Source organism: Ahaetulla prasina, chromosome 1 (assembly GCF_028640845.1).
Source record: "Ahaetulla prasina isolate Xishuangbanna chromosome 1, ASM2864084v1, whole genome shotgun sequence".
Lineage (NCBI taxonomy): Eukaryota > Metazoa > Chordata > Lepidosauria > Squamata > Colubridae > Ahaetulla > Ahaetulla prasina.
The window spans coordinates 32,517,223-32,540,989 of record NC_080539.1 but is presented as its reverse complement, the minus strand read 5'-3'; the positions used below and the strand labels follow the sequence as shown (position 1 = coordinate 32,540,989).

The window sequence follows — 23,767 nt, the reverse complement described above, 5'->3', positions numbered from 1 at the left end:
CGCAGGCGGCGGCGGTGGAGGAAGGAGTGCTGTACAAGAGACTAGGCCGTTGTGTGGAGTGTGAATGGTGGGGGAATTGTGGAAGAAGACAACCACGTCCTTAATGGCCCTCTCGCCGTCGCCATCGTTAATGGCGTTGCTGAAGCGTTAAAGATTCAAACAGAACAGGTGAGAGCTGCTGTGGTGACAAGCCATCCGTCCAAATTGTGGCGCTGTTAGAAGAGAATATTTCTAGCTCAGAGTTGAGCCTTAGGTAGGTCCTTATGGGATAAGGCATGTTGCCTAGATTGGTAATGAAAATGTCTTCAAGAAAACAAACTTACCAGAGTATCAAGGACCCAACCAAGACACAGTTCCCTCTACACATCTTGACATATATGATAGCAATTTTTAATTCAATGCTGCCACATTTTTTTTCTTTTTACTTTGCTTGAAATTATACCCTATGTTTAAAAGGTGATTATTACAATGCCTGTTTTTATGTTGTGAAAATATGTATAAGAAATTATTTATATTATTACTTATTTCTTTTTTCTTTGTAAGCTGCTTTGGGCATGCTGCAAAGAAATATGAGATATCGAATAGAAAGAAGAAATTACATTAGGACCTTTGGTTCAAGAGTTGTGATCTTAGAAGGCCTCTGTCTTACACCTTTATCTATTTGACAGTGTCAGAGGGCAGGTGGATTGAAATCCGCTGCTCTTGAGTTCCTCAAAACAAAACAAAAAAGATGGAATAGAAAATGGAGAGTGGGATAATTACTTCTGAAACACATTTATATTTATATAGATAGGCATCAGGGTAGTCACCATTTAAATTAAATCTTCATTATTAGTATTAACAATATCAGGTTATTTTAAATAGTAGCCTTATCCATATATCACTAACCTTGAGAAAAGAGTCTGTACGCTACAGTATATCCACCATTTTTTTAGTGTAAAACAAAATTGGGAAGGAATTTTATATATACAAGCTCATATATGAAAACTATCTAACACTCTTCCTCAAATTTAAATTCAGTACAATGCACATTAAGTAACAAAAGATTGTAAGCATAGTCTTTTAATTATTTTCTTTTATTACATCTTCCAATTAGTAAATAACACAGATAATATTTTAGAGCATTTTCTTTATTTGGATGTAATCTAAATGTATTAGATGTCATCTAGAAAATGTTTTCCACCTTTCATTTGAGGAATTATGTTTTTAATCTATAGTAGTGTAACTGCTTGTATAACAATGCTGTTTTTACTATTGTTAATTATGCTAGCATATCATTGCTCACATCGAGTATATGATTGCAATGAGATGCAGATCTCATTTTTTCTTGTTGGAATTCCTACGGGGGGTGGGGACACAACAATACAAATACAGATAACAATTTCAACAAATAATGACAATATATCCAAATTAATAGATCTTTTAAAACTTGTTTTTACTTGCTTTCAGAGGCTTGACATTGGAAGTCAGAAAACCCAGGGCCAAAACATCCCTGTTGACAACTTTAAAGACCACTTTTATTGTCAGTAGGAAATAGAAAACTGACATCAGGTAGGCCTCACATGCCCAATCTTCAGTTTCAAAGCCAAAGTCATAACCTCTCAAAAGAGAGAACTTTTGTCTAGATTGAGAGATTTGTAATACTTTGGATACTCCGTAAGAGACAGCATATTTGTCTGTGACATCTACCAGTGGAATGGATTTCTCTCAAACATGCTTCAGACTGCTTTGCATGTTGAGGAACCTGTTGGAACAGATTTGAAGGGACAGGGAAGGGTTCTGCTTCATTTATTCATGTTAATATAGCCATCTTTAGCTTTCCCACATTAGGTTCTGAAAGCTTAGAGAACATAACAGCAATAGCACTTAGACTTATATACCACTTCACAGTGCTTTACAGCCCTCTCTAAGTGCTTTACAGAGCCAATTTATTGCCCCCAACAATCTGGGTCCCCATAAATTTATAATTTCAAATAATCTTGCTAAAGAAAAATAATCAGTACAAAAAAACCCTAATAGTTATATTAATGCAGGAGTGTCGAGCTTGATTTCATTGAGGGCCGCATCAGGGTTGTGTTTGACCTTGGGAGGCTGGTGTGGGTGTGGCCAGGGTAGACATGGCCAGCTTGGCGTCACTCATGTCGGGGCCGCACACAACCCTCCCAAGCTCCATTTTCGCTAGCAGATGCACTGTGAGCCAGTCCTTTGCTGTTTCCAGGGTGGCTCTTCTGGCCAGATCTAAGCACTCCACAGGCTGGATCTGGCCCCCGGGCCTTGAGTTTGACACCCCTGTATTAATTGATGCTCAGAAAACAAGTTGATCAGGTGTTTCAAGATTCTCCTTCAATATATATTTTCCGTTAATGAAGGAATCAGTACCTTTCTTTCCATATATATTCTGCAATATATACGGGAAAATTAAGTGCTGTTTTAAAAAAAGATCCTCATATTTGCATAGATTTCCACAATGAAATAATTCTGAAGTTAAGCCTGGAAGTGAATTGAATTTAAACTATTTCTTTCCAGAAAGGAAAATTTCTTTAACTTTCTATAAAGTTACTGATTTTTATAAAGAAGCAAAGTTCCACTCTTCCACTGGAAATGTGAAAGATTAAACCCCACATTTCCTTATACTGTGAATCATAACAATTTTTTGTAATTAAATTCTTAATTTCTTGATCAGGAAAAAACATTGAATAGTGTACAAGGTTTCATGAAGATTGAAAGAGTAGAGTAATCCCTTAAAATAGAATTACCAGTTGTATGTATTATGCGAGAGACTTTTGGTGTAGTGGTTAAGATACCAGGCTAGAAACTGGGAGACTGGGAGTTATAGTTCCTCCTTAGGCAAAAAACCTACTGGGTAACATTGGACCAGTGTCTGGCTTTCAACCTTAGAAAGGAGGAAATGGCAAACCAATTCTGAAAAACCTTGCCAAGAAATCTGCAAGGAATTGTGGAGGTAGTCTCTGAGAATTGAACACGACTGAACATGAGGAAAAAATATGTGGACCAAATTTAGAAGGAAAGTCTGTTTAAATCATGCTTTATGTACAGTATACACAAGGTGGGATAAATTTGAATTAACTAAGGTATATTTGCAAAATTTTTAGGGACTCCTATGTAAAGTAAAAAAAAATATTCTAGATACTACCACCCCTTCCAACCCTTTATTACTTTATAATATTGTTAGAACCCAGTGGCATTCAATCTAAACTGTTTCTTGTATAAAAGCCCTAAATTTATATATTAAAGAATTTAGGGACTTAAATTTCAAAAGTATGAATAATACATAAAATAACATCTGGCCATAAAATCAGCCTTGTCTAAACTAATGTCTTGAACATATATAGATATTCCTAATAGCATAAGGGAGCCCTAAATAACATAATTTTAATAGGAATTGAGAAGGACTTGCTTATTTATCATGTTAATATGTAATATATTTTGAGGCAGCTTAGAACGTTGCATGAGCTCAGTCTATGGGGTTTATTCAGAAAGCCACAGTAAAGAAAATAAGATCATTCACTATGAGTGTTAAATAATAATTAAGGGGCACATATACTTATCCAAGTTTCAAAACCTCAAAGTACTTCTGAAAATATTGAGTAATCCCAAGTATATCAAAACCTTTTCCTGTGTACAAAGAAGTAATTGCAAGTGGATTGTACTCATTTAAAGATAAAACTGCTATATCAATCAGAAGTGAAATACAAACACTGAGGCTAAAATAACAGGGTATGAACTATAAATCAAATCACAAAATTGTTGTTTTGGGGAGAACATTTGCTAGAAGATACTACAATAGGCTGTTTTCTCTACTTTCTTAATTCAGAATTAGTTTACAAATCTTTGATGCGACATTTTTGTTTCTTCTGTTTTATATAAGTTTCAATATTTTTCTTACATTCTTGATTTCACCTGATGTATGCTGTCCAGTTAACATTAAAATATAGCTTATACTAAACTCCAGTTTCTCCCAGCTAGAAAGCTCATACTAGGGAACTGTTTTTTCTTTCTTAATAGTGTTTTTGGAGGAAACAAAAGATTTTATTGTTTAAAGTTTATGACCACCTGCTAATGGAAGGAATGAGGAAATTGAAAAAGGTTGCAATAGAAGACAATATCCTGTATATTACACATAAAATTATATTAACAGGTCAAAGTCATTGCTAAAGAAAACCTTTGGAAGCCATTCTGACATCCCTCTTTTCTTAGTTCCAGTATTTATATACTCAGTTTCCCTGAGAATGACACCTATCCCGAAAATAAGCCCTAGCATGTTTTTACACTTGCGTCTAATATAAGCCGTATCCCCAAAATAAGCCCTACCTGCAGAGCTGGCTGCCCACCCATTCTGTCTGGTTGCTCGTGGTGCCATGGCCACGAAGCAAGGCAGTGGAGTAATGGAGCTGTCCCACGCACTTGCACAGCTTACCTCAGGGCCCCCATAGCCAGGCCATCCATGCCCTGATACCTGCCTCCTGATGGCAGCACCAGCAGCCATGTGCAGCAGGAGCCCACATGGCTATTGGTCCATTTCTTCTGCTTGCTCGTGGCAGCAAGCAGAAGGAGCAAGCAGAAGGAGGCACAGCAGTGTGTTGCTGTCGCGGCCGTGAGGCGAGTCAGGTGTTGGGGCATGGGTGGCCTAACTGCGGGGGCCCTGAGGTAAGCTGTGTGAGCTGTGTGGAGCATCTCCACCCTCCTGCCTCATAGTGGCAGCACTGGCGTGCCGCATGGCCTCTTGCCCAACTGTGAGGTAGCAGAAGTGGGCCACCTGTACATGGGGGTGGGGGAATAAGACACCCCTCAAAATAAGCCCTACTGCTTATTTTGGGGCCCAAAAAAATAAAACCCAGTCTTATTTTTGGGGAAACATGGATAGGTAAAATTGCCTTACTCACATGCAAGGGCAGTTCCCCTGTTTTAGTTTACATACTGTATCCTATGTTTTTTCTTATGATTTTTTTCTTCCCTGTATTTTGAAATCATAGTCTAATAAAAAACAATATGTATGAAAACAAAGATGGAATCAATCCCATGATTACATATTAACTGATGAATTTTACCGCCTTAAATTAAATTTCACTGATTTATTCAACCATTTAAAATACAGACTCCTACTTGTAAAGCCTTTGTGTCTTGGAAGCCCCAGTTTAGCATTTCTGCTGAGTTAAACCGGGATTAGCACAATGCAAAAAAAAATCAGTCTAATGACTTTAGTTAATATGATACAAGCATTATAGTAATTAATCTTTCTTAAATATAATTAAATTACGTCTGTGAACAGCTTACCTTGGCTCCTTGCCTTTCTGTGAGGTTTATTGGGACTTCAGATTCCAGTCTTTTGGTATTGTAAAGCGCCATAGCTAAAAATACTGTAAATATCTTGTTGTTCCATTCCCTAATTGCTAATCCTTCAAAACAGATACGTCATAATACACAGAAGTACAATTTCGAATTGTTAAAATAGATTTACATAGAGGCATCTGCAAACTGCTTATGAAGCAGCCATACTAGCCAGGAAAAAAATGTGGCTGCTTTCATAATTTGAAAAAAAGTATGTGCTGCAATTTACCTCTTTCTAAGATTTTGCACAACCCTACTATTCATTAGTAGAACACAAGCATATATCAAGGCTATCTTACAAAAATGGTAGCATTCCAGCTCAATTATAACTAATTTGATTGCAATTTGCAACATGGATATTTTTATGTTTCTAGAAAACACCATCCAATGCTGTTATGTTTTTGATGTTGTAATAAATATCATTGATTTCTTGCATTTCTGAAAAATGTGCTTTAAAGTAGTGTGGCAGAAATATTTGTAGATGGGAATGACCTGAGGAGAACAAGCAGAATTATAAGGTCCTGTAAGAAAAAACTTAGGAGGAATAATTGGGATATGTTTATCCAGGAGAAGACAAACCCTCCTCCCTCCAATATGCTGGGGTTCTAGCCGGCTTCTTTGTGCAGTTGGTTGCTTTCTGTGAGAACAGACTGCTGGACTAGATGAGCCAAGGGTCTTATCCAGTAGCTTATGTTATGTGCCAAATATGAGCTTTGGTTTTCTTGGGTAATTTGGGTCATTTAAACAAATATTTATCTCACACATAATAATTAGTATACTTAAAATATCCTACTTTCACTAGTGGTTTATGGTCCATAGGCTGAAACCCATTGCAGTAAACCATCAGGAACTACAAAGCCTGTTATTTTGGATTGGATCCAGGCTAAATTATATACATATAACATACCAGTTACTTAAATTGCCAAAGAAAACAACCGGTAACCTGTGAAGGTTTTTCACCATGAGCCATTAACGTTAATAGCATGATGTATTTGAAACTAACGGAACATTACATCAGATTAGACCTACATTAAGTTCATTGCAACAGTAGAATTGTGATGTAATTAAGATACAGATCACTGTTGCACATCCATTTGGCTTAACCTTTGCCCAACTTACCACCTTTTAGATATGTTGCACTTGTGACTGCAACTTCCAGAATTCCCAACCAACATGCTAACTTAAAATTCTGGCAACTATAATGCCAACATCTAAAGAGTACAGATTGAGGGATGTTCATTTATAATCACTGAGCTAGAAAGTAACTTAGAGATCATCTAATCTTATTCCCTATCCAGTGGGAATAAGGAATTCTATACTACAGCATCAGCCTGTGACTAAACACCTCCAACAAATAAGGGCCTATCATCTCCCACTTCAAACAGCTTTTATCATTATGAAATTTATGATGCCCAACTGAAATCTACATTCACCAAATACTTCAAATATCGTTATTGCCATTTTTAATTATTTTGGCTCCTTTTCTATATAAAAAGAGATGGCATTTGCACCTCCCAAAAACCTGAATGGGCCCAAGATGCAAACAAAGATGAGTGCCTGGACACCACTGAATCATCAGCTCATGAATTATAAGGTAAGTTTTAGGAACTTTGTAAATTATGAATCATTTGTGTCCATGCCCACTTTCTTAACAAGTATGCAGGCCTCCAGCCTGTTATGCAGCAACAGTATCAAGATCATTCTTATGTGATTCTAATAAGCCCATATTCTGCTTGGAAAATTGCCCTAGATAGAACCCAGGTAATTAGCATTTATATATTAAATATATACTTCAGACTTTCTAAACTTGATATCCTTCATATACATTGAGACTATAAATTGTCATTGCCCGGCAACCTCACAACATTGCAGAGAGCTGTAATCACATGATCACATTTTCAAACTTCACTGTGGGCTTCCCACAAGCAACTCAGTGAGGAAACCAGCAGGAAAAGTTGCAAGACACTCCCTCAATTTTCCCCAAAGGTGCTTTTTCAAGAGGCAACTGGACTTCCTTGTTTTTCTTTGAAAACATTTCGCTTCTGATCCAAGAAGCTTCTTCAGAAGAAGCGAAACATCTTCAAAGAAAAACGAAGTCTAGTTGCTTTTTGAAAAGGTACCTTTGACTGGATGACTGAGAATCTCCATAGACATCCCTCCTTTTTTCCCACCACAGCAACCTCCCACCCATGCACAGCCTATGTCAGCCCTCCCTCAATTCATTTTTGGCCAATACTGGTTCTCCCCAAGCTCTCCAGCCCTCTGTGGCATGCCTGCATTCCTTATCTGGGTGTCTTCCTGTTTGTTTTGTGGTTACAAAAGCAACCAGGAAGTCCCAGGATTCCCATCACTAAATAATGTGGCCATGTGATGATTTTCGATCATTGTATTGAACTGAAAATTGTATTGCCCAAGGTCTTCTGATGCAGATAGGATTCCGATCATTTCTTAAATTAGAATTGCCTCTTTTATCATGTTCCTCTGACAGCTTCATTTACTTAATTGTTTCTAATAATGTAATGAATCATTTCTTATTGAATCTTAGAAAAAGTAATTTTAAAATTAGTTTTATTTCTTTACAGGTATTTGAAGAAAGAAGAAACTTGTTGGGGAAATGGGTAATCATCCTTTATTTCAATTGCTCTGTCAATCTCACAGGCTTCAATATTTATTGTACAATAACTAGACATTGCTGGGAAATGTAAGCGTGCTCCAAAACCTTTACAATCAGCATTTTTTACCATAGAACATAGTATATTAATTGTTATAAAAAGAGCATAACATTTATCTAAGAGTATTTCCGAAATGGTATATTTGCAGTGTAAAATATTTTTACTTCCATAGTTCTATCATTTCTCGATTACAGGAATTGTCTGAAGGACATTCATTTGGGAAGGCTGATTTAGAGGTTATTTATTCGTTATACTATACATAAACAATGTATTCTAGGTCTTCAAAAATATATGTTCCCCAGTGTGTATTCAATATATAATAATTTATATCATGCCACTTTTATGATATTCTCAGTTGCACCTGACTTTCTTCTCTTAGGAACAGAGTTTGAATTAGGTGGCCAGTGATCCAATAGAAAACTAGTATCTCTCAGTATCTTTCCTTCCTTCCTTCCTTCCTTCCTTCCTTCCTTCCTTCCTTCCTTCCTTCCTTCCTTCCTTCCTTCCTTCCTTCCTTCCTTCCTTCCTTCTATATAGCTGCCCGTACATTACTTTAGCAGCTTACAATAACATACATAAAATATATTACAATCAAAGCAATTGAGGAAAGTTATCATATATATCTGAAGGAGTGTCTTATACAAGATTGCCTGTTCTCCATCAAAAGACAGAATGCATGTTATAGGAAGGCATATTCTGATTGAATGTTAAGAATATTTTAATAGTAAGAGCAGTTTGAAAGTGGAACCAATTATGGATGGAAATGGTGGGCTTTCTTTAGTTGGATGTGTTCTAGGAGTGGCTGGACAATTTATCGGAAATACTTTAGGAGCTTGACAGTTCCTTTCAACTCTTATGATTCTGTGTTGCTGATTTTAATAAAAAGTGCAGTCTACTTTTGAATGGTGATCCTTGTTGAGGACAAAGCAAAATGCATCCCTTTTTAAATTATGATGAACTGTCCACAAATACCTAGATAATCCTTCTAGAGGCAGAATGTGGCCTGAATGAATTCTTGGCAGACATTCGTGTCCTTTGCAACAAGGAAAGGTGCAGAGATCTTTCACTTTTGGAATTAGCTTAAGTTCATAATTGGCTTTGCAGTTTATTGCTTGTAAACTATAATGAGGGAAAGTCACTTGTAAATGGTTCCTCCAGAGGTCATGAAATTCACAACTCTGTTTTTTCCCCATAGTTTGACAAGTGGACAGACAATCAAAGGCGAAAAGTCCTGACAGACTTCTTGGAGCATTGCTCCCTTTCACAGCTGAAATTCTGTTTCAAACTGCTCCAGGATCGAGTGCCAATTGAAGCACTGGATTTCACCACCCAGCTTCCCCGAGTGTTAACTTTGTACATCTTTTCTTTCCTGGATCCTCGAAGTCTCTTCCGATGTGCCCAGGTAAAACTCAGCATGTTGGAAAGGATGCAGCGGAGAGATACAAAGCTGAACTCACTGGGTAGGTTTAGCCTAGAGAAGGGAAAGCTAAGGGGATTATGTTAACAGATTTCACATTTTCAAAGCAGCTGAGGCAAAACAATAGCTACCTATGCTGCTTTGTAAAAAGCACAAAGAAATGTCCTACTTAATAGGTATTGATTATACTTTAGGAAATATTTCCTACTGGAAAAGCTCTTTGACAACAGAATGAGCTGAGTAAGGAAGTGCTAATGAATTTCATTTGTGTAGCTTTTCACAGTAAGACTGGTCAACTCCTATATGCCTTGATGGGGACGTGGGAAGTAGATTAATTATCTGAGTCTTTTCCAGCTAGCAATTTTACAACACTTGAACATAATTGCGAGATCAATTTAGAGTCACAGTGGCATTGATGAATTTCCAACTCATTGTTCAGGCTCATCAGTACATCTGCTTTAGGTTCTAAACTTTGTGGTTCTAGTTTCTGGCAAGTCCAGTTAAAAGATTCTCAAAATGTATATTTCAGTTGTGACCTTGGAGACCCGTTTTATGTCAGAATAAATAATAGTGGGCTAGAATTATAGTCTTCCCTATCCTGAAGTTCTTTGGATGGGTACAGTTCTAGTAATGGCTGGCCAGAATAACTGCTAATTGTGCTAGCTTGGGATCATGCCAGTTTTAGTTTAATATATGTAAAGTAAATCAGATTGGGTTGTAAAGTAGCCTTTATTAGTGACTAGGAGGACTCGTAACTCCTTTATAAAACACCTGCTTTATGTACAGAAGATTTCAGGCTCTCTTTTAAAAGAGATTGAGTGATCAAGGCTGGGAAGAACTCTGAAGATCATTGCTTGTGAAAACATGCAGTATTTGTTCAGCCAGACCAATGATTTACTGCAGTGCTAGGCAGCTTTGTATGTAAATCAGAGCAACTTAATAACATAATAATCCTTTTTACTTATTGATGCAGATATTCTATAAGATTCTTCTGAAAGCAGCATTGACCAAAATAATTGCCTGAAATACATTTAACCAGATATTGCAAATTAGAAGATATAAAATTATGAAATGTAGCACTGACATATACTTCAAAAGTCCAGAGTCTAGGTTGAATCAAAGAATATATATTCAAATGCATACTTCCTTGGAATTATCAATTTGAGTTAAAACAGCATTGTGTTTTAAAATTATCAAAATGTGTTTGTATTTGGAGGCTATGCCCCATATCCGGGGGTGAAATGCTCCGGGTTCAGACCCGATCAGTCAATCCGGTAGCGATGGCGGTGGGTGGTTCGGAGAACCAGTAGCAAAAATCCCTGCCCACCCCCCACCCTCTGCCCCAGCTGAGCTGCGCGATCATCAGAGGGTTTTTTTTTACTTTTAAAAACCTATTTTACAACGTATTCAGCTGAATAGGTTGTAAAAATACTTTTAAAAGGTTAAAAAAAAGGTTCTGACGATCACAGCTGAGCCGCACAATCATCAGAGCCTTTTTTTTTACTTTTAAAAGCATTTTTTCTACAACCTCTTCAGTTGTAAAAAAATGCTTTTAAAAAAAAAGATCACGCGCCATAGCTGATCACCCCCCTCCACATGTTCTACTTACCACATGCCTCCTTTTGCCATGCACTGCGCACGCGCACCTTGCATTTGGTGAGGCCAGCCAACAAACCGGTAATAAACCAGTTCAGATTTCACCCCTACCCATATCTCATGGGTTTTTGCTATGATATAGTCCTTTGAAACACAGTAAAGGTGTTTTTGGCACTTTCAGGTAAATTGGCACTGGAACTACTTAACCCAGCTTGATCAACTCTGGATACCAAAATGTCTGCGTTTTGGATGGTACATCAATTTCTCTCCAACTCCATTTGAGCAAGGAATCTGGAAGAAACACTATATTAAGAAGACAGAAGAATTTCAAGTATCCAGATCTAAGGTATTTGTGGAGTCTTTGGAAGATGAATATTTTGGGTAACAAATTTATTTATTTATTTATTTATTATTTAAATTTATATACCGCCCTATCTCCCAAAGGACTCAGGGCGGTTCACAGGCATATAAAACATCAATATACAAAATTAAAATAATCTTTAAAAAACTTATTCCAATGCCCTATCATTAAAAATAGAAATATAAATATTAAAATCAATTTAAAACCCCTATAAAATTTAAAATCTAAGCCAGTCCTGCACAGATGAATAAATGTGTCTTGAGCTCGCGACGGAAGGTTCGAAGGTCCGGAAGGTCCGAAAATCTGAATGTTTATATTATACATTGGATGTTTGAAACTTCCATTCAGGCTTATAATTCCATATTGAAGCAGAACAGTTTTATAAGATTGTACTAGATGCTATTCTGAAATTCTGAACTGTCTCACGAAATGTAATCTCCTGGAAATTTTTAAGAAAATGTTGGATAACCATCTGACTGAGATGGTGTAGGGTTTCCTGCCTGGGCAGGGGGTTGGACTAGAAGGCCTCCAAGGTCCCTTCCAACTCTGATGTTATGTTATGTTATGTTATGAAAATTTATGTGTGGATATCTGAATTGGTACTTCAAAGTGTTTACATATATACTGTAAAGGCATAGTAATGTTAAGGTTAAAGGAAGCTCTATGTTTTGATGATAGAGCACGTTGGTGTAGAGATGGCTCCATCTGTATTCCCCAATAAATTTATATAGTGTTGGGAAAAAACTATTCTCAGATGATGTTGAAAAAAAATGGAACAGATTTAATACAACTCAGTTATATTTCTAGTGCATAATTTGAAATTATCCAATTAAATACAATAGCCAGAGATTCTGGGCATACTCAATTTATTCCTGCAAGGTATAATGATGGTCATTGACTTGTTTGGCTTTAAAGCCTAAAGACAATTTCACATGAATAGATTTGTCATGGCTGGGCATGATCTCTAAAGAAAAATTATGCAATCAGAATGAATGTGCATCAAAATATTGGTAGTTAACAAGAAAGTATAGGGGGAAAAGGTTTTGTTTTCATCTCTAGTTAGGGAGGGGTAATCTTGATTAATAAACAGCCATTTTGTCCAATTCTGTTGTGCCTTCAGTATCTGTAACAGATTCAGAGAGACTGTGAGTTATGGAGAACCATTGCATTACTAGCAGTGCACTACTTTTTTCAATCAATAAATAGAGATACTATGGGGGACATTAGAGGAGAGACTCAGCTTTGGAGTTACTCTGCTTATGTTTTGCTCTCTTTAGACCCCATCAAGAAATGATTTTGTGGTGGTTGATGTTCAGCCAATAACAAAAGATGTCCCAGAAATAAAACAGTCCTTGTTGTCAGTCCTCGAATCAGCATCTCTGTCAAGAAGAAAGATAAACAAAGGAAAGAGCGATCTCCCACCTTGGCGTTCATCAGATAAGCATCCAACAGATATCATTCGTTACAACTATTTGGATAACTTTGATCCCATTGAGCAGGCAAGGCAGGCGTAAGACACCTTTCTCCTACAGTAATTTTCATCTATGTCTGTCTTTTTCTGGCAAGAAAACCAATGTTATGTTTGATGTTACATTGCCATCTGTATCAGCAGGAGCTGGTCAAAGGATTCTCCCATTTATCCTCAAAAGCCAAATCTTTTATTCATTATTTCCTCATGTATCCTTTCAAGATTATTGGCACACCCTACCTAGTTGGACTCTTAATTTCAGTCAGTAAAATAGGAGCAGGGGTTCTTGAGGTAGTCAGATGTTTTGGCTAAGCCTGGGCTCCACCAGAATTGTGAGAAAGTCATAGAAGAGTTGTGTTGTCATCTTCAGATATGCATAGAGCCACTCCAAGCACTGAGTATAATCCCGTTATGCTAGATCTAGCTTTATGTCTCTGACACTGAGCATTGCTAAGAATCTATGATGCAGCAAGGCCTTGAATACCTCAAAGGTCTCGCCAAGATTTTCTGATATTTTAATTGTTTGATGTTTACAGATCAGAATGAGCAAAATAAGAAATCGTTTTGCAGCCAACAGGTAGTAGCACTTTCAAAACAAGTCAACTCCATGTTATGGATTACAAACTGATTTTTAAAATTATAGAAACTATAGAATCCTGAACCATCTGCGTATCTGCTCTTATGCCCTCATGCAATTCAGCTGTGTGCATGCTTTCTCAATTTCACTGAGATCAGGCTTATTTCAGAGCTAGTGCTTTTGTCCTAACTAGTCTCATTGCATGTTAGGATATAATTTGATCCACAAATACAACTCCCTCCATCTTGTCTGTCTTAAGAAGCCATTGTAGCTTTGTTTAATATATCTATTTTCTCCACTCTTGCAGTAGAAGAAAAGGAGGAGGTCTCACCCCAGACCTCAGTCAGTCAGTTTTTCAGAAAAAGAGGAAACCAGGCAGTGGAACGTACAAACTCAGAAAAGCAAAGTCTCTGGCAAGTATTGTGAAATGGTTGACTGTGTAAGCCAAGCAACAGACTCAGTGAGGAGTCCAACCCTCGGCTATTGGCAGCTTTCCCAATGCCCCTTAATTTGTGCCCCACTGCATTTCATTGCTGTTTGAGTATAGCAGCCTACAATTTAACCATCAGACCTCAAAGCTGCTATTTAATCTTTGCATATAAATTGTTATCACTGCTGGCAAGTCAGGCCCTTTTCAGATAGAATATTTTTTGCAAAGTAGGGCTCACAGGAGGTATCCTCGGGATCAGCTTTCAAAGACATAGGCAATAAGGAGAATATCACTGGGCAGAGTAAAGCCATGAATAAAGTGACATGTTCAACCGGACAGTGTAATTAATTTGTGATTTCCCCCCCTTTCATTAATGATACTTTGCCAGTATGGGAACAGCAGTGCACTGACAAAAGAAAACTGATCTCCTAATAGATAATCTTATTTAATTTTATTTGGAAAATATTCAAGAGAATTGGATTCCAACCTATGTTCAAATTCCTTGCACTAAATCACAGGTGTCAAACTCGATCGCGTCACATGATGTATAGTGACGTATAGCAATGTTTTTTGCCTTTACGGAGCCGAGGTGGGTGTGGTCTGCTGATGTATCTGGGCTGCGAGTCGCCTGTTTGACACCCCTGTACTAAATCCCTAAGAGTTGGATATCTATGGAGATTTTCAATAATCCAGGTCATGGTTGTCTCAAAGCTGCTTTTCAAAAGACAGTTGGACTTCCTTGGTTTTTTTCCCTTGAAAATGTTTTGCTTCTCATCCAAGAAGCTTCTGGCTGACTGGTGGGGAATGGAAGGATGACTCAGAGCTGGATTCTGACTTTTGAGATGACAGAAACAAGGTCTGGTGTGTTTAACTGAGGTTAACAGGTTTGAACTTACAGATCCTGAGGAGGTAGACAGTGTCCTCAGATGCTAGCCTGGCTACCTCTTTTTTTCTTTTTCTTTTTTTAGATCTCTACCCCTCTTGGTTGGTGTACACTGTCTGGCAGGTGATAGATGATTGGGGTCCATGCCGTAGTCATGGATTCAGTGAGGAGGTCTTGTCATTGCAGTCTAGAAGAGGGCAGTGATGCACCACTTCCTCAAGAGAGCTTCACAGAATTTTTATTCAGTCTCTAACTTTTCCGTTTTAGAGAAGTTTGTTGAGAAAGTAATGGATTGTGACTACAGAGGGTCCTGGAGTGAACTGATTATCTGGACATCTTTCAGTTAGATTTCAGGCTCAGGTGTAGTAGAGGGATAGCAATAGTTGTGTTTGTTAATGACTTCTAGAGGAACTGGAATCAAGATTCTTACTGATCTCTTTCAGTGCCATCAGCCATAGTATTGTTCTGGGAGAATAGTGCTGAAGTAGTGTCCTGCTTTTTCTGTGTTTGGGTCCAGTCAGTGTTGACGAGAGAGGAGAGTTTGAGTCCAAGTCTCTTGGTCTGTGGGGTACCTCTAGGCATTACACTCTTACTCTTTCTGTTAAATACTGCACTTATTTAATCATTCAGTTTTTGACTTGTTCAGTGTCAGAATCACATTCCAGTAATACCTTCTAAATAAGTCCAATAGGGCTTCTGAATTTTGTGTTGCTAATTTTTGATCAGGTTTCTGAATGTTTCATCTTGATTTAGTAATTGTTTTGAATTACATTATATATTTGAAGACATTGGAACCAATGAGATATTTCTAATTGTTCTAAGATGAGACCTAAAATTCATATTTGTTCTATTAAAAATTTAATCTTGAATTTCTTGGAAAAGTATTTCCAAAACAGGTCTTCACCTTTCCTGACTTTTCATCATTACTTCGACTACTATTGTTATTATTATTAGCTTCTTATAACTTAGAGCTGAAAACACAGACACCTACATTTTTTTTTTAATTTACATTTATATCCCGCCCTTCTCCGAAGACTCAGGGCGGCTTACACTATGTTAGCAATAGTCTTCATTCTATTTGTATATTTATATACAAAGTCAACTTATTGCCCCCAACAATCTGGGTCCTCATTTTACCTACCTTATAAAGGATGGAAGGCTGAGTCAACCTTGGGCCTGGTGGGACTAGAACCTGCAGTAATTGCAGGCAGCTGCTGTTAATAACAGACTGCATTAGCAGCCTGAGCCACTCAAGGACCCTACATAGTTCCAAGCTGTCAACTATGGAATAATTCCAGTGTAGAGATATTTAAATTTTTGATTCCTGTTTTTGTTGAGCCATCTATCATAATGATTTTGTCATTACATATTTGAAGAATAAGTTCTGTAGTTAATTATTTATTAAGTAATTCAGTAATGATTTTTGGTTTAATGCTGCAGTATGTGCTAGCTGAAGTCCAATATTAACTTTATAAAACAATACAAAACACAGAGTTCCATAAAACACCTTTAAGTGTCTTATTATTTTCCTTGCTCTAAGGAGCCTTACCAAGGCTTTGTGAATTAACATATTCTACTTCTACTTCCTCCTCCTTTAGCATCCTAACAGTGAATTATCAAGAACACCAGATTGTGGGAATCAGGTATATGAAGCCCATTGGAGCATTTGCTTTCCATTGCTCATTCTGTCCTTCCTCTGTTTCTGGGGGGCAGAAAGGCAGGAGCAGGTTCCCATTCTGCCAACCATCCTATCCTGTTATAAAGAATCAGTATCTTTGACATTTTAAGCTCTAGCATGCCCATCTGCTGCTCTTTCCATTGCTACCTGCCAATCATATTGCAAATTAATCTCTGTCATTCACAAATTGTCTCTAACTCTAGCTTTTTCAACAAAATGCTATGGAAATGGAAAATGCTGCTATTAGCCTTTCCAGGCTTAAAAACTGTTGCCAGGCAAGCTTTATCTGCCACAATCTCTTTATAATAAGTGCTAGAGAAGATATTAGATAAATAAATTAAGGCTGCAATCCTAAAGTATGTCTCCTTCTGATTGGAAACCGTAAGTCTTGTTGATTAATGTGCTTTTTTGTTTTGCATTACTAAGCACTAGCTATCATTGGGGTTAATAAATAGTATCTGCAAAGTATCACTTCAAATTTCAGGTCTGAAATCACAGGCCATGACAGAATGTCCTGCCATATAAAGATGAATGGCTTCCTGCGGATGTCTCAAAGTAGGATTCTCGCAAAGAATCAGTGACTGTCACGTTTTCTTCGTGATGGGTGACATGCAGGCTGCATAGATAAATGCAGCATTTTATAACCTACAATTATCCAAAGTTTGGACTTAATGGCATTTTCAGTCTAATCCCCCTGCTTGTTGGGGCCAATAGCACTGCAGGAGCCCAAACCAACCATATGTGAAACAATTCTGTCATAGCATGAATGGGACAGATGAGTGAACATTTGGATCACATGCTTTCCTGGCCAAGAGGGACAGATGAACAGAACATGGACATTTATTTCATGATCTTTTTATGACATCTAAATTAAGGCCCTCATGCTGTGAGCCATAGCTTGAGTTTTGTTTCTTAATATGGGGAGGAAACAAGCCAAGGATCCCAATTCAGACAGCACAATAAATTAAGACAGAGCTTCAGTGATCTGTTTGTCTGCTCCTAGTAGGGAGAGTGAAGTGCAAGGGTTTGAAAAGCATCCAAAGGTACACCAGGACATTTAGGAGAAGTTAGAGATTTCCAAAACTTTAATTTGCTTTAACATGCAAAAGTTAACGTTGTAAAGTCAGAAATGTGCTTTAATAGTTTAAGGATTTATTTGTTCCAAATTGTTTTTTGGTTCAAAGAAGGGAGATAGCTGAATTTCTGAAGATATTATTTGTAACACTTGTTTATCATCATTACCGTTACAGAAATACGAGATAAATAATAAATGAACAATTAGGGGAAGCCTGAATCCAAAGCCAAAATACAGTCATAGCCAGAGACCTGTGGACATAAAGAATTATGGCTGCCTATTCTGAAAATGCAAAAACTATTAATTTCCAATTAAATTGGAAATTTAAAGTTGAAAATTAAATTGGCTTACTACTGTTTTCCAGGATTGTTTTTTTATTTTTATTTTTATTTATTTATCACATTTCTATACTGCCCTTCTCCGAAGACTCAGGGCGGTTTACAGCCAAGATAAAATCGTACAGAAACAAACGTTAAGAACATTATTAAAAATCTAATTCAAAATTGGCCGAATAATTTAAAACTAATAAAATATAAAATAAATCCTAATAAAACCACCCATGTTAAAATTGCGATTAGGCCAACCCTGCATGATGGAATAAGAGAGTCTTAAGCTCGCGCTTAAAGGTCTGGAGATCAGGGAGTTGGCGTAGCCCCAGAGGTAACTCATTTTAAAATTTCCCCTAATAATTTTAGAACTAGTGTTCTTCGATGGTCTGCCTTTCAACTGATAACTAGTTCCAACTCCACTTAACTTTCTAGCCTATACCAATATATCTGGTATAGCTGCTGTAACCTATTGAAATTCTGATCTTGAACTGGTTAGAATAAACTAGATTTATATCAGTAAAGCCAAAAGTAAAAAAAAATTAATCTCTCTTACACAAATCCAGAGTTTATCCAAAGTTCTGTAAAATACCATTCCAAGATTCTTCATTCTACCTATCATGTTGTGATCATATTGCTTTTATCCTACAGGGGAAAATCCCCATCCATTTTTTCCCAAATATTTGTAATTTATTTGTAAGACTATTTAGTAAGATTCTTTATAGCTTCATTAGACCTTACAATAAGAGCCTCGTTCGTTCATTCATTCATTCCATTCCATTCCTTCCATTTCTATAGCCGCCCAACTCAACCACGTGACTCTGGGCAGCTTACAATTCTAAAATTACAAAACAATAAAAAGTAAAAATATTCAAAAATACAGGTATATACAAACATCTAGAAAATACATATAAAGGCAACAGAGATAATTGTTTCCTCTCATTGTTTCTTTCTCTTGCCTTTTTGTCTATCCATCCTCCTTCCTGTTAACTGTGGGGTAAGTCCATGGCCTAATTGATTATAGCATATTAGGAGGGGAAAGGTGGGTACTGTAAGAGGTCTTGAGGAATTGTGGAGATCCAGCAGCTTGGACATAGGAAGATTTTGGGTAACGCAGCTGAAACTATACCTTTCTACTGCTAGCTTTACTTCCTAATTTTTAACTCTCTTAAAACTTAACATACCTTTAAGGGTCCTCCAGTTCACCAAGGGTATCTGTAGGGTCAAGGAGAAGCAAAAGGTGAAATGAACATCACAACACAAATTCTGCACATTGTATGTAACTTACAGGGACAAAAAGATAAGAGCTTGCATTGTGACATTACAATATGCATTTCATGATTTTGCTATCACTGTCTTTAGGAATGGATGATTATGCCCTCATATACAATGAGGCCCAGGATTACATAAAAGCTGAGGTTTTCAGGATTCCATATTAAATTTTTGGAGAACTTTTTGGTATAATTATGGTTCTTCATCTTCCGGAGTTTACTATCCCCAAGAGCATTTTAGCAGTTAGCATTATTACCATGCCATATACTCATCCACATCCCTTAGCAGAAAATACTTAACAATCAACAGCCAAATCTAGACTCAGTGCAAGTTCATCTATCTTGGAGTTCATCTATCTTTTTCAATTTTATCACTAAAACCATGGAAGTCAAAGCTTCATTTTCATGTTTAGCAGAAATGTCATCACTTGCTTTGTTCCAAATTTCATGTTTATCTGCTTTCTTTCCTAGATGTCCCTCTCAGCAGAACTTGACTCAGAAGTGACAGTTCGCCCAAGCTGGGCTCAGCATCAGCCAAACAGCTACCCTCTGACTAAATCAACAGCTAAAATGATTGCTCAGAGTGCTCGGTGGAATGCTGAAATACGTCCTGCACCTGCTCGAGGGCCCATCCCAAAACTGAGTGAGAAAGGAAAGAAAGCCTTTACCCGAACTAGCAGAAGCTCACCAAGTCAGTAAACTGTTGTTCATTTAAAATAAATATGGGGTGGACAGTTGAAAATGAGAGAGTAATGAAGAAAAAATAGAATAGAATAGAATAGAATATTTTTATTTATAGACCCCCCTTCTCCCGAAGGACTCAGCCAGGAATAAAATACAGAAAGAAAACAACAATACAAAACTAAAAACAACCCTTAAAAAACCTATTCGATATGGCTACTTATAGATAAAATATTACCCTCTAAAATTTACAAAAAATTTAAAACCCATAAAAAATTTAAAACTCATAAAATCAATTTGATAATTTAAAATTTAAGCGAGTCCAGCAAGAGATGCTGTCTCCTCTAACGTTTGTGCCTTGATTTAAACTTTACTGAGAGCCCATTTGGATCTCTCCTAAATCTGAATGCTGTAGACCAAGGGTCCCCAACCCTCATGCCGTGTCCCTCTACTGGGCCGTGGCCCATTCAGAAGCGGCCTGTGGAAGTGATGGGCGAGGGTGCACACACGCACAGTTCCACTTATGTGCGCAGTGGGCAGGTGAGCAGGCTCACACAGCTCCATTTGTGCGAGCAGCTTTTGCATGTGTGCCCACTGCTTGTGCAAATGGAGCTGCCTGTGCCTGCCTGCTGCTTGCACAGAGCCCTCTCTTCTCCCCACCCCCACGGTCCACAAAGCCAGAAAGGTTGGAGATGGCTGCTGTAATGACAGAAGAGAATTTGCTTAGGTTTGCATTCCACTTGATAGCTTCCTAAATTGGATGATCCTTGCAGGAAACAGCATGCTTGACTAGATAGGTCTCTGATCTGATAGTATGTTCTTAAATGCAATGTGTAGGATAAAGGTAGGAATTTTTTTAATGCTAAGCTTAATTATTTAATCTCTCACCCACTTCCAGCATCACCACTGTTTGAAAGTCTACCCTGGGAAGTTCCATCATCCAGCTATGTATCTGATGCAGAGCAAGAAGCTGAAGAAAAGAGAACCTCGGCATCACTACTGACTTAGTCTCCCAAAAGAAAAAAGAGTTTGTTCAATTATTGCTAAGTGAAATGCCTCTTTCTCAAAGTTGGTGTTTGGACAAGGTTTAAGAATCAAGTAGATAGTTGACAGATTTATCATGACTCCATTTCCACAGTGAATCAATTAGCGGATATCTTGGTTTTAAAAATTCGTAGAGCCAGGAACTTGCCATGTGGCCTTGGATGGTTTCCCAGCCTCAGTTACTAAGCTGTGGGTTGGAAATTGTCTTAATGTACCGGTATTTCATAGGAATGTTGTGAGGATGAATGTTATAGGGATTACAACAGCTCAATTCTGCATAGGTTTATTTATGTACTCAGTGAAATTTACAGATAAGTGAGTAAACAATTGCAGCTGAAGGTATTTAGAAACTAAAACAATGCATCTCAATGAAGAATTTAAAAAAACCAGTTGAAAAATGGGGGAATATTTAAAATTGGTATATATCATACTGAATAATAATAAGTAAATAACTATCATGACCTGTGCCAAATGTAGTTTTCACATCCATTTTTCTGCATCTTCTTTTCTTTTTGTCTATCATGAACAAATGCTTGTATAAGATGAGTATTTAATATATATAACCAAAAAGACAGGGTGTATATTAAATAAATAATTGTCATCTCTTCAAGACTGCCATTATTAGCATGGGGTTTGAAAATTCTTTTGGAAGGAGGTCAATCTTGCTTTGCTGGTGCTGTTTTAAAAAAACACACACATTCTGTAATGTGCCAATGTTCACAGTGCATTGAAACATGCTAATTAACTTGGATGTAAAATGAGGAAGGCCAGGAATATAATGTACCAATTCATCAATGATGGTTATGATGCTGACTTTTTAATGTAACCCAGTGTGCAATAGCTAGCAGGGCAAGCTATAGAAATACGATTTGATTTTTTAAAAAAACTGCAATATGGAATGGGAAACAGGAATTAGCTTGTCACATTTTGTTTTGTTTTTAAATTATACCCAAATAGACTGACCCAGACTTAAAAGAGCCACAAAAGCCCTGGACGAGTAATTTTTTAATAGTTCCCTAGAAGGGTTGGGAGATTTTTCAAAATAAAACAAGATATAAAAGTGAAATTTACACGTCTATATGTGAGTGTTGGATCTACCACCGCACCACCTCAGCCCTGCTTCACTTTGATGGTAGCCTGCATGTGTCAGGAACCAGAAGTGCCAACCAGAGACAGCGGTTGAACGATCCAAGGACACCAACATGGTAATGGAAAGCAAACATCCACCAAAGAGCCGCCAAACATAGAACTGTTACTAGAACAACTAATTTGAACCATTAGACAATAACAAGATGACCAAGGGGGAAGGCCCGGGAGAAGGGAAAAATAGTAGCTTTGCATTGGAATTTTCAGATCTGGCTTTTCCTATACTGTAACCACTTGGCTTTAGTAAAAGTACACCTTTCGCAACAAATGGAAGCCAGGTCTTTCTTTTCTAAATGTCCAAACCGAGAAAGGCCTAACACCGAGTGCTTGCTTTTTGACTCCATCCTATATTATATTATATTATATTGCTATTATTGTTATATTACTATGTTAAATACTGTTATATAACCACCACTATATTCTATTACATTGCTATTCAATTACCATTATTATATTACCCTTCTATAATACTACTAGCAATGCTTTTTTCTGACATTACTTTCTGTCTTAATTCCTCTCTGGGAATTCTTCTGCTTTTTCTTTCCCTGTTAACAGCTAACACTTTTTCCACATTGTGCTTTGTTGTGTCTTTATGCTTCTTTTTCCTTTGGACCATCCACTCCTTTTGAAAGAAAAACACCTCCTTTTATTTGGCAGTTTTCTGTGGTTGTAGAACTTCCAAAATACATATCTCCTCCATTTTCTTCCCCCATCTGTTTCAGAGTTGTAGCTATATTGGCAAGGCTTCTATTCTGATGCTGGGGGGAGGAGGACTCATATGGGAGGGAGGGAGGCCACATTGGTGACTGCAATTTATATAAGCAGCCTGCTCTTCCACAGAAGAGGAAGGGGGATCATGGAAAGGGGAACTAATGTAGCCATCAGAAGAACACCAATAGAGCCAGTTTGGTCTAGTGGTTAAGGCATCGGGTTAGAAAGCAGGAGGCCATGAGTTCAAGTCTTGCCTTAGCCATGAAAGCTGGTTGGGTAACTTTGGGCCAGTCACTCTCCCTCAGCCCAACCCACCTCACAGGGTTGTTGTGAGGAAAAATAGGAAGAGGCAAGTGTATTGGATATGTTCACCACTTTAAAGGCGAGATATATGTAAATAAATATCCTTATTTTCAGAAAGGCCAGACACATAGCAGGAGAAATTTAATTTAAAAGGTGTTTTCTCCTAAATATTACTGTGGCAAAATCCAGCTGTTGAGGTTCTATAGGAAGGCCTTTACTATTACATATACATTTTGGAACTGTTGGGGAATTACTGTTTATATTTAGGTTGGAAAACGTCCCAATGCGACTAAACAGCTTCAGAAAATGATCTGTTAGAATCCAGTTTACATTTCTTGGGTTAGAGTAAATAAAGTGGTGCACATTTTGAGGATTAAGAGGTTTGCTCATTCAAATGAATCAAATATTGACAAAGTGATAACAGAATAGAAAGCAAATGTTGATAAAACATTTCTTATGAACCCTTTACTAGATTATACGCAGTTCAAGAAAAGTTTTCCGGCATCTGAGCTGGCTCAAAAGAAATCCAAAAGTGACAATTCAGTTTAGTGCAAGACACAATCAAACCTTGCATTTTGCATTGTATTGACCTTTATATTTTGGAAAGATGATACGGTCTTACTTTGTTTCTGTAGCCTCTGATTGAACTTTGAGAACTTCAGGTTTTAAAAAAGGTTTTCCTTAGCTTCCCAGTATGGAAGCTTTGCAGGCAATGTGCATAATGTGGATACCTTTGGTAGGGCCAATGTAGATGTTCAATGAATGTTGTCACCTCCTCC

The 23,767-nt window shown here is 37.4% G+C and overlaps 1 protein-coding gene across 3 annotated transcripts; it reads left to right on the top strand.

Moving 5' to 3' along the window:
- The first annotated feature begins 71 nt into the window (after positions 1-71).
- On the top strand, positions 72-22,417 carry FBXO16 (F-box protein 16). 3 transcript variants are annotated; one of them, XM_058164770.1, is made up of 11 exons: positions 78-168; positions 1,450-1,551; positions 6,846-6,943; positions 7,932-7,967; positions 9,217-9,423; positions 11,216-11,380; positions 12,673-12,905; positions 13,748-13,853; positions 16,352-16,396; positions 19,575-19,794; positions 20,683-22,417. In XM_058164770.1, the coding sequence occupies exons 3-11, from the start codon at positions 6,848-6,850 to the stop codon at positions 20,790-20,792; spliced, it is 1,218 nt and encodes a 405-aa protein (XP_058020753.1). In that variant the 5' UTR covers positions 78-168; positions 1,450-1,551; positions 6,846-6,847; the 3' UTR covers positions 20,793-22,417. The 3 variants fall into 3 exon arrangements, with proteins under 3 accessions (XP_058020755.1, XP_058020753.1, XP_058020756.1); XM_058164772.1 differs by lacking the exon at positions 1,450-1,551 and having other exon boundaries at positions 72-168; XM_058164773.1 differs by lacking the exon at positions 16,352-16,396 and having other exon boundaries at positions 81-168; positions 20,683-22,415.
- Positions 22,418-23,767: the final 1,350 nt, after the last annotated feature.

Bases quoted from the DNA above. Each gene is read 5' to 3' on its own strand.
- FBXO16 (XM_058164772.1), top strand. From the start codon at position 6,848: ATGGCATTTGCACCTCCCAAAAACCTGAATGGGCCCAAGATGCAAACA. The intron at 6,944-7,931 runs GTAAGTTTTAGG...ATTTCTTTACAG, and splicing joins ATCAGCTCATGAATTATAAG to GTATTTGAAGAAAGAAGAAA. The intron at 12,906-13,747 runs GTAAGACACCTT...CCACTCTTGCAG, and splicing joins ATTGAGCAGGCAAGGCAGGC to TAGAAGAAAAGGAGGAGGTC.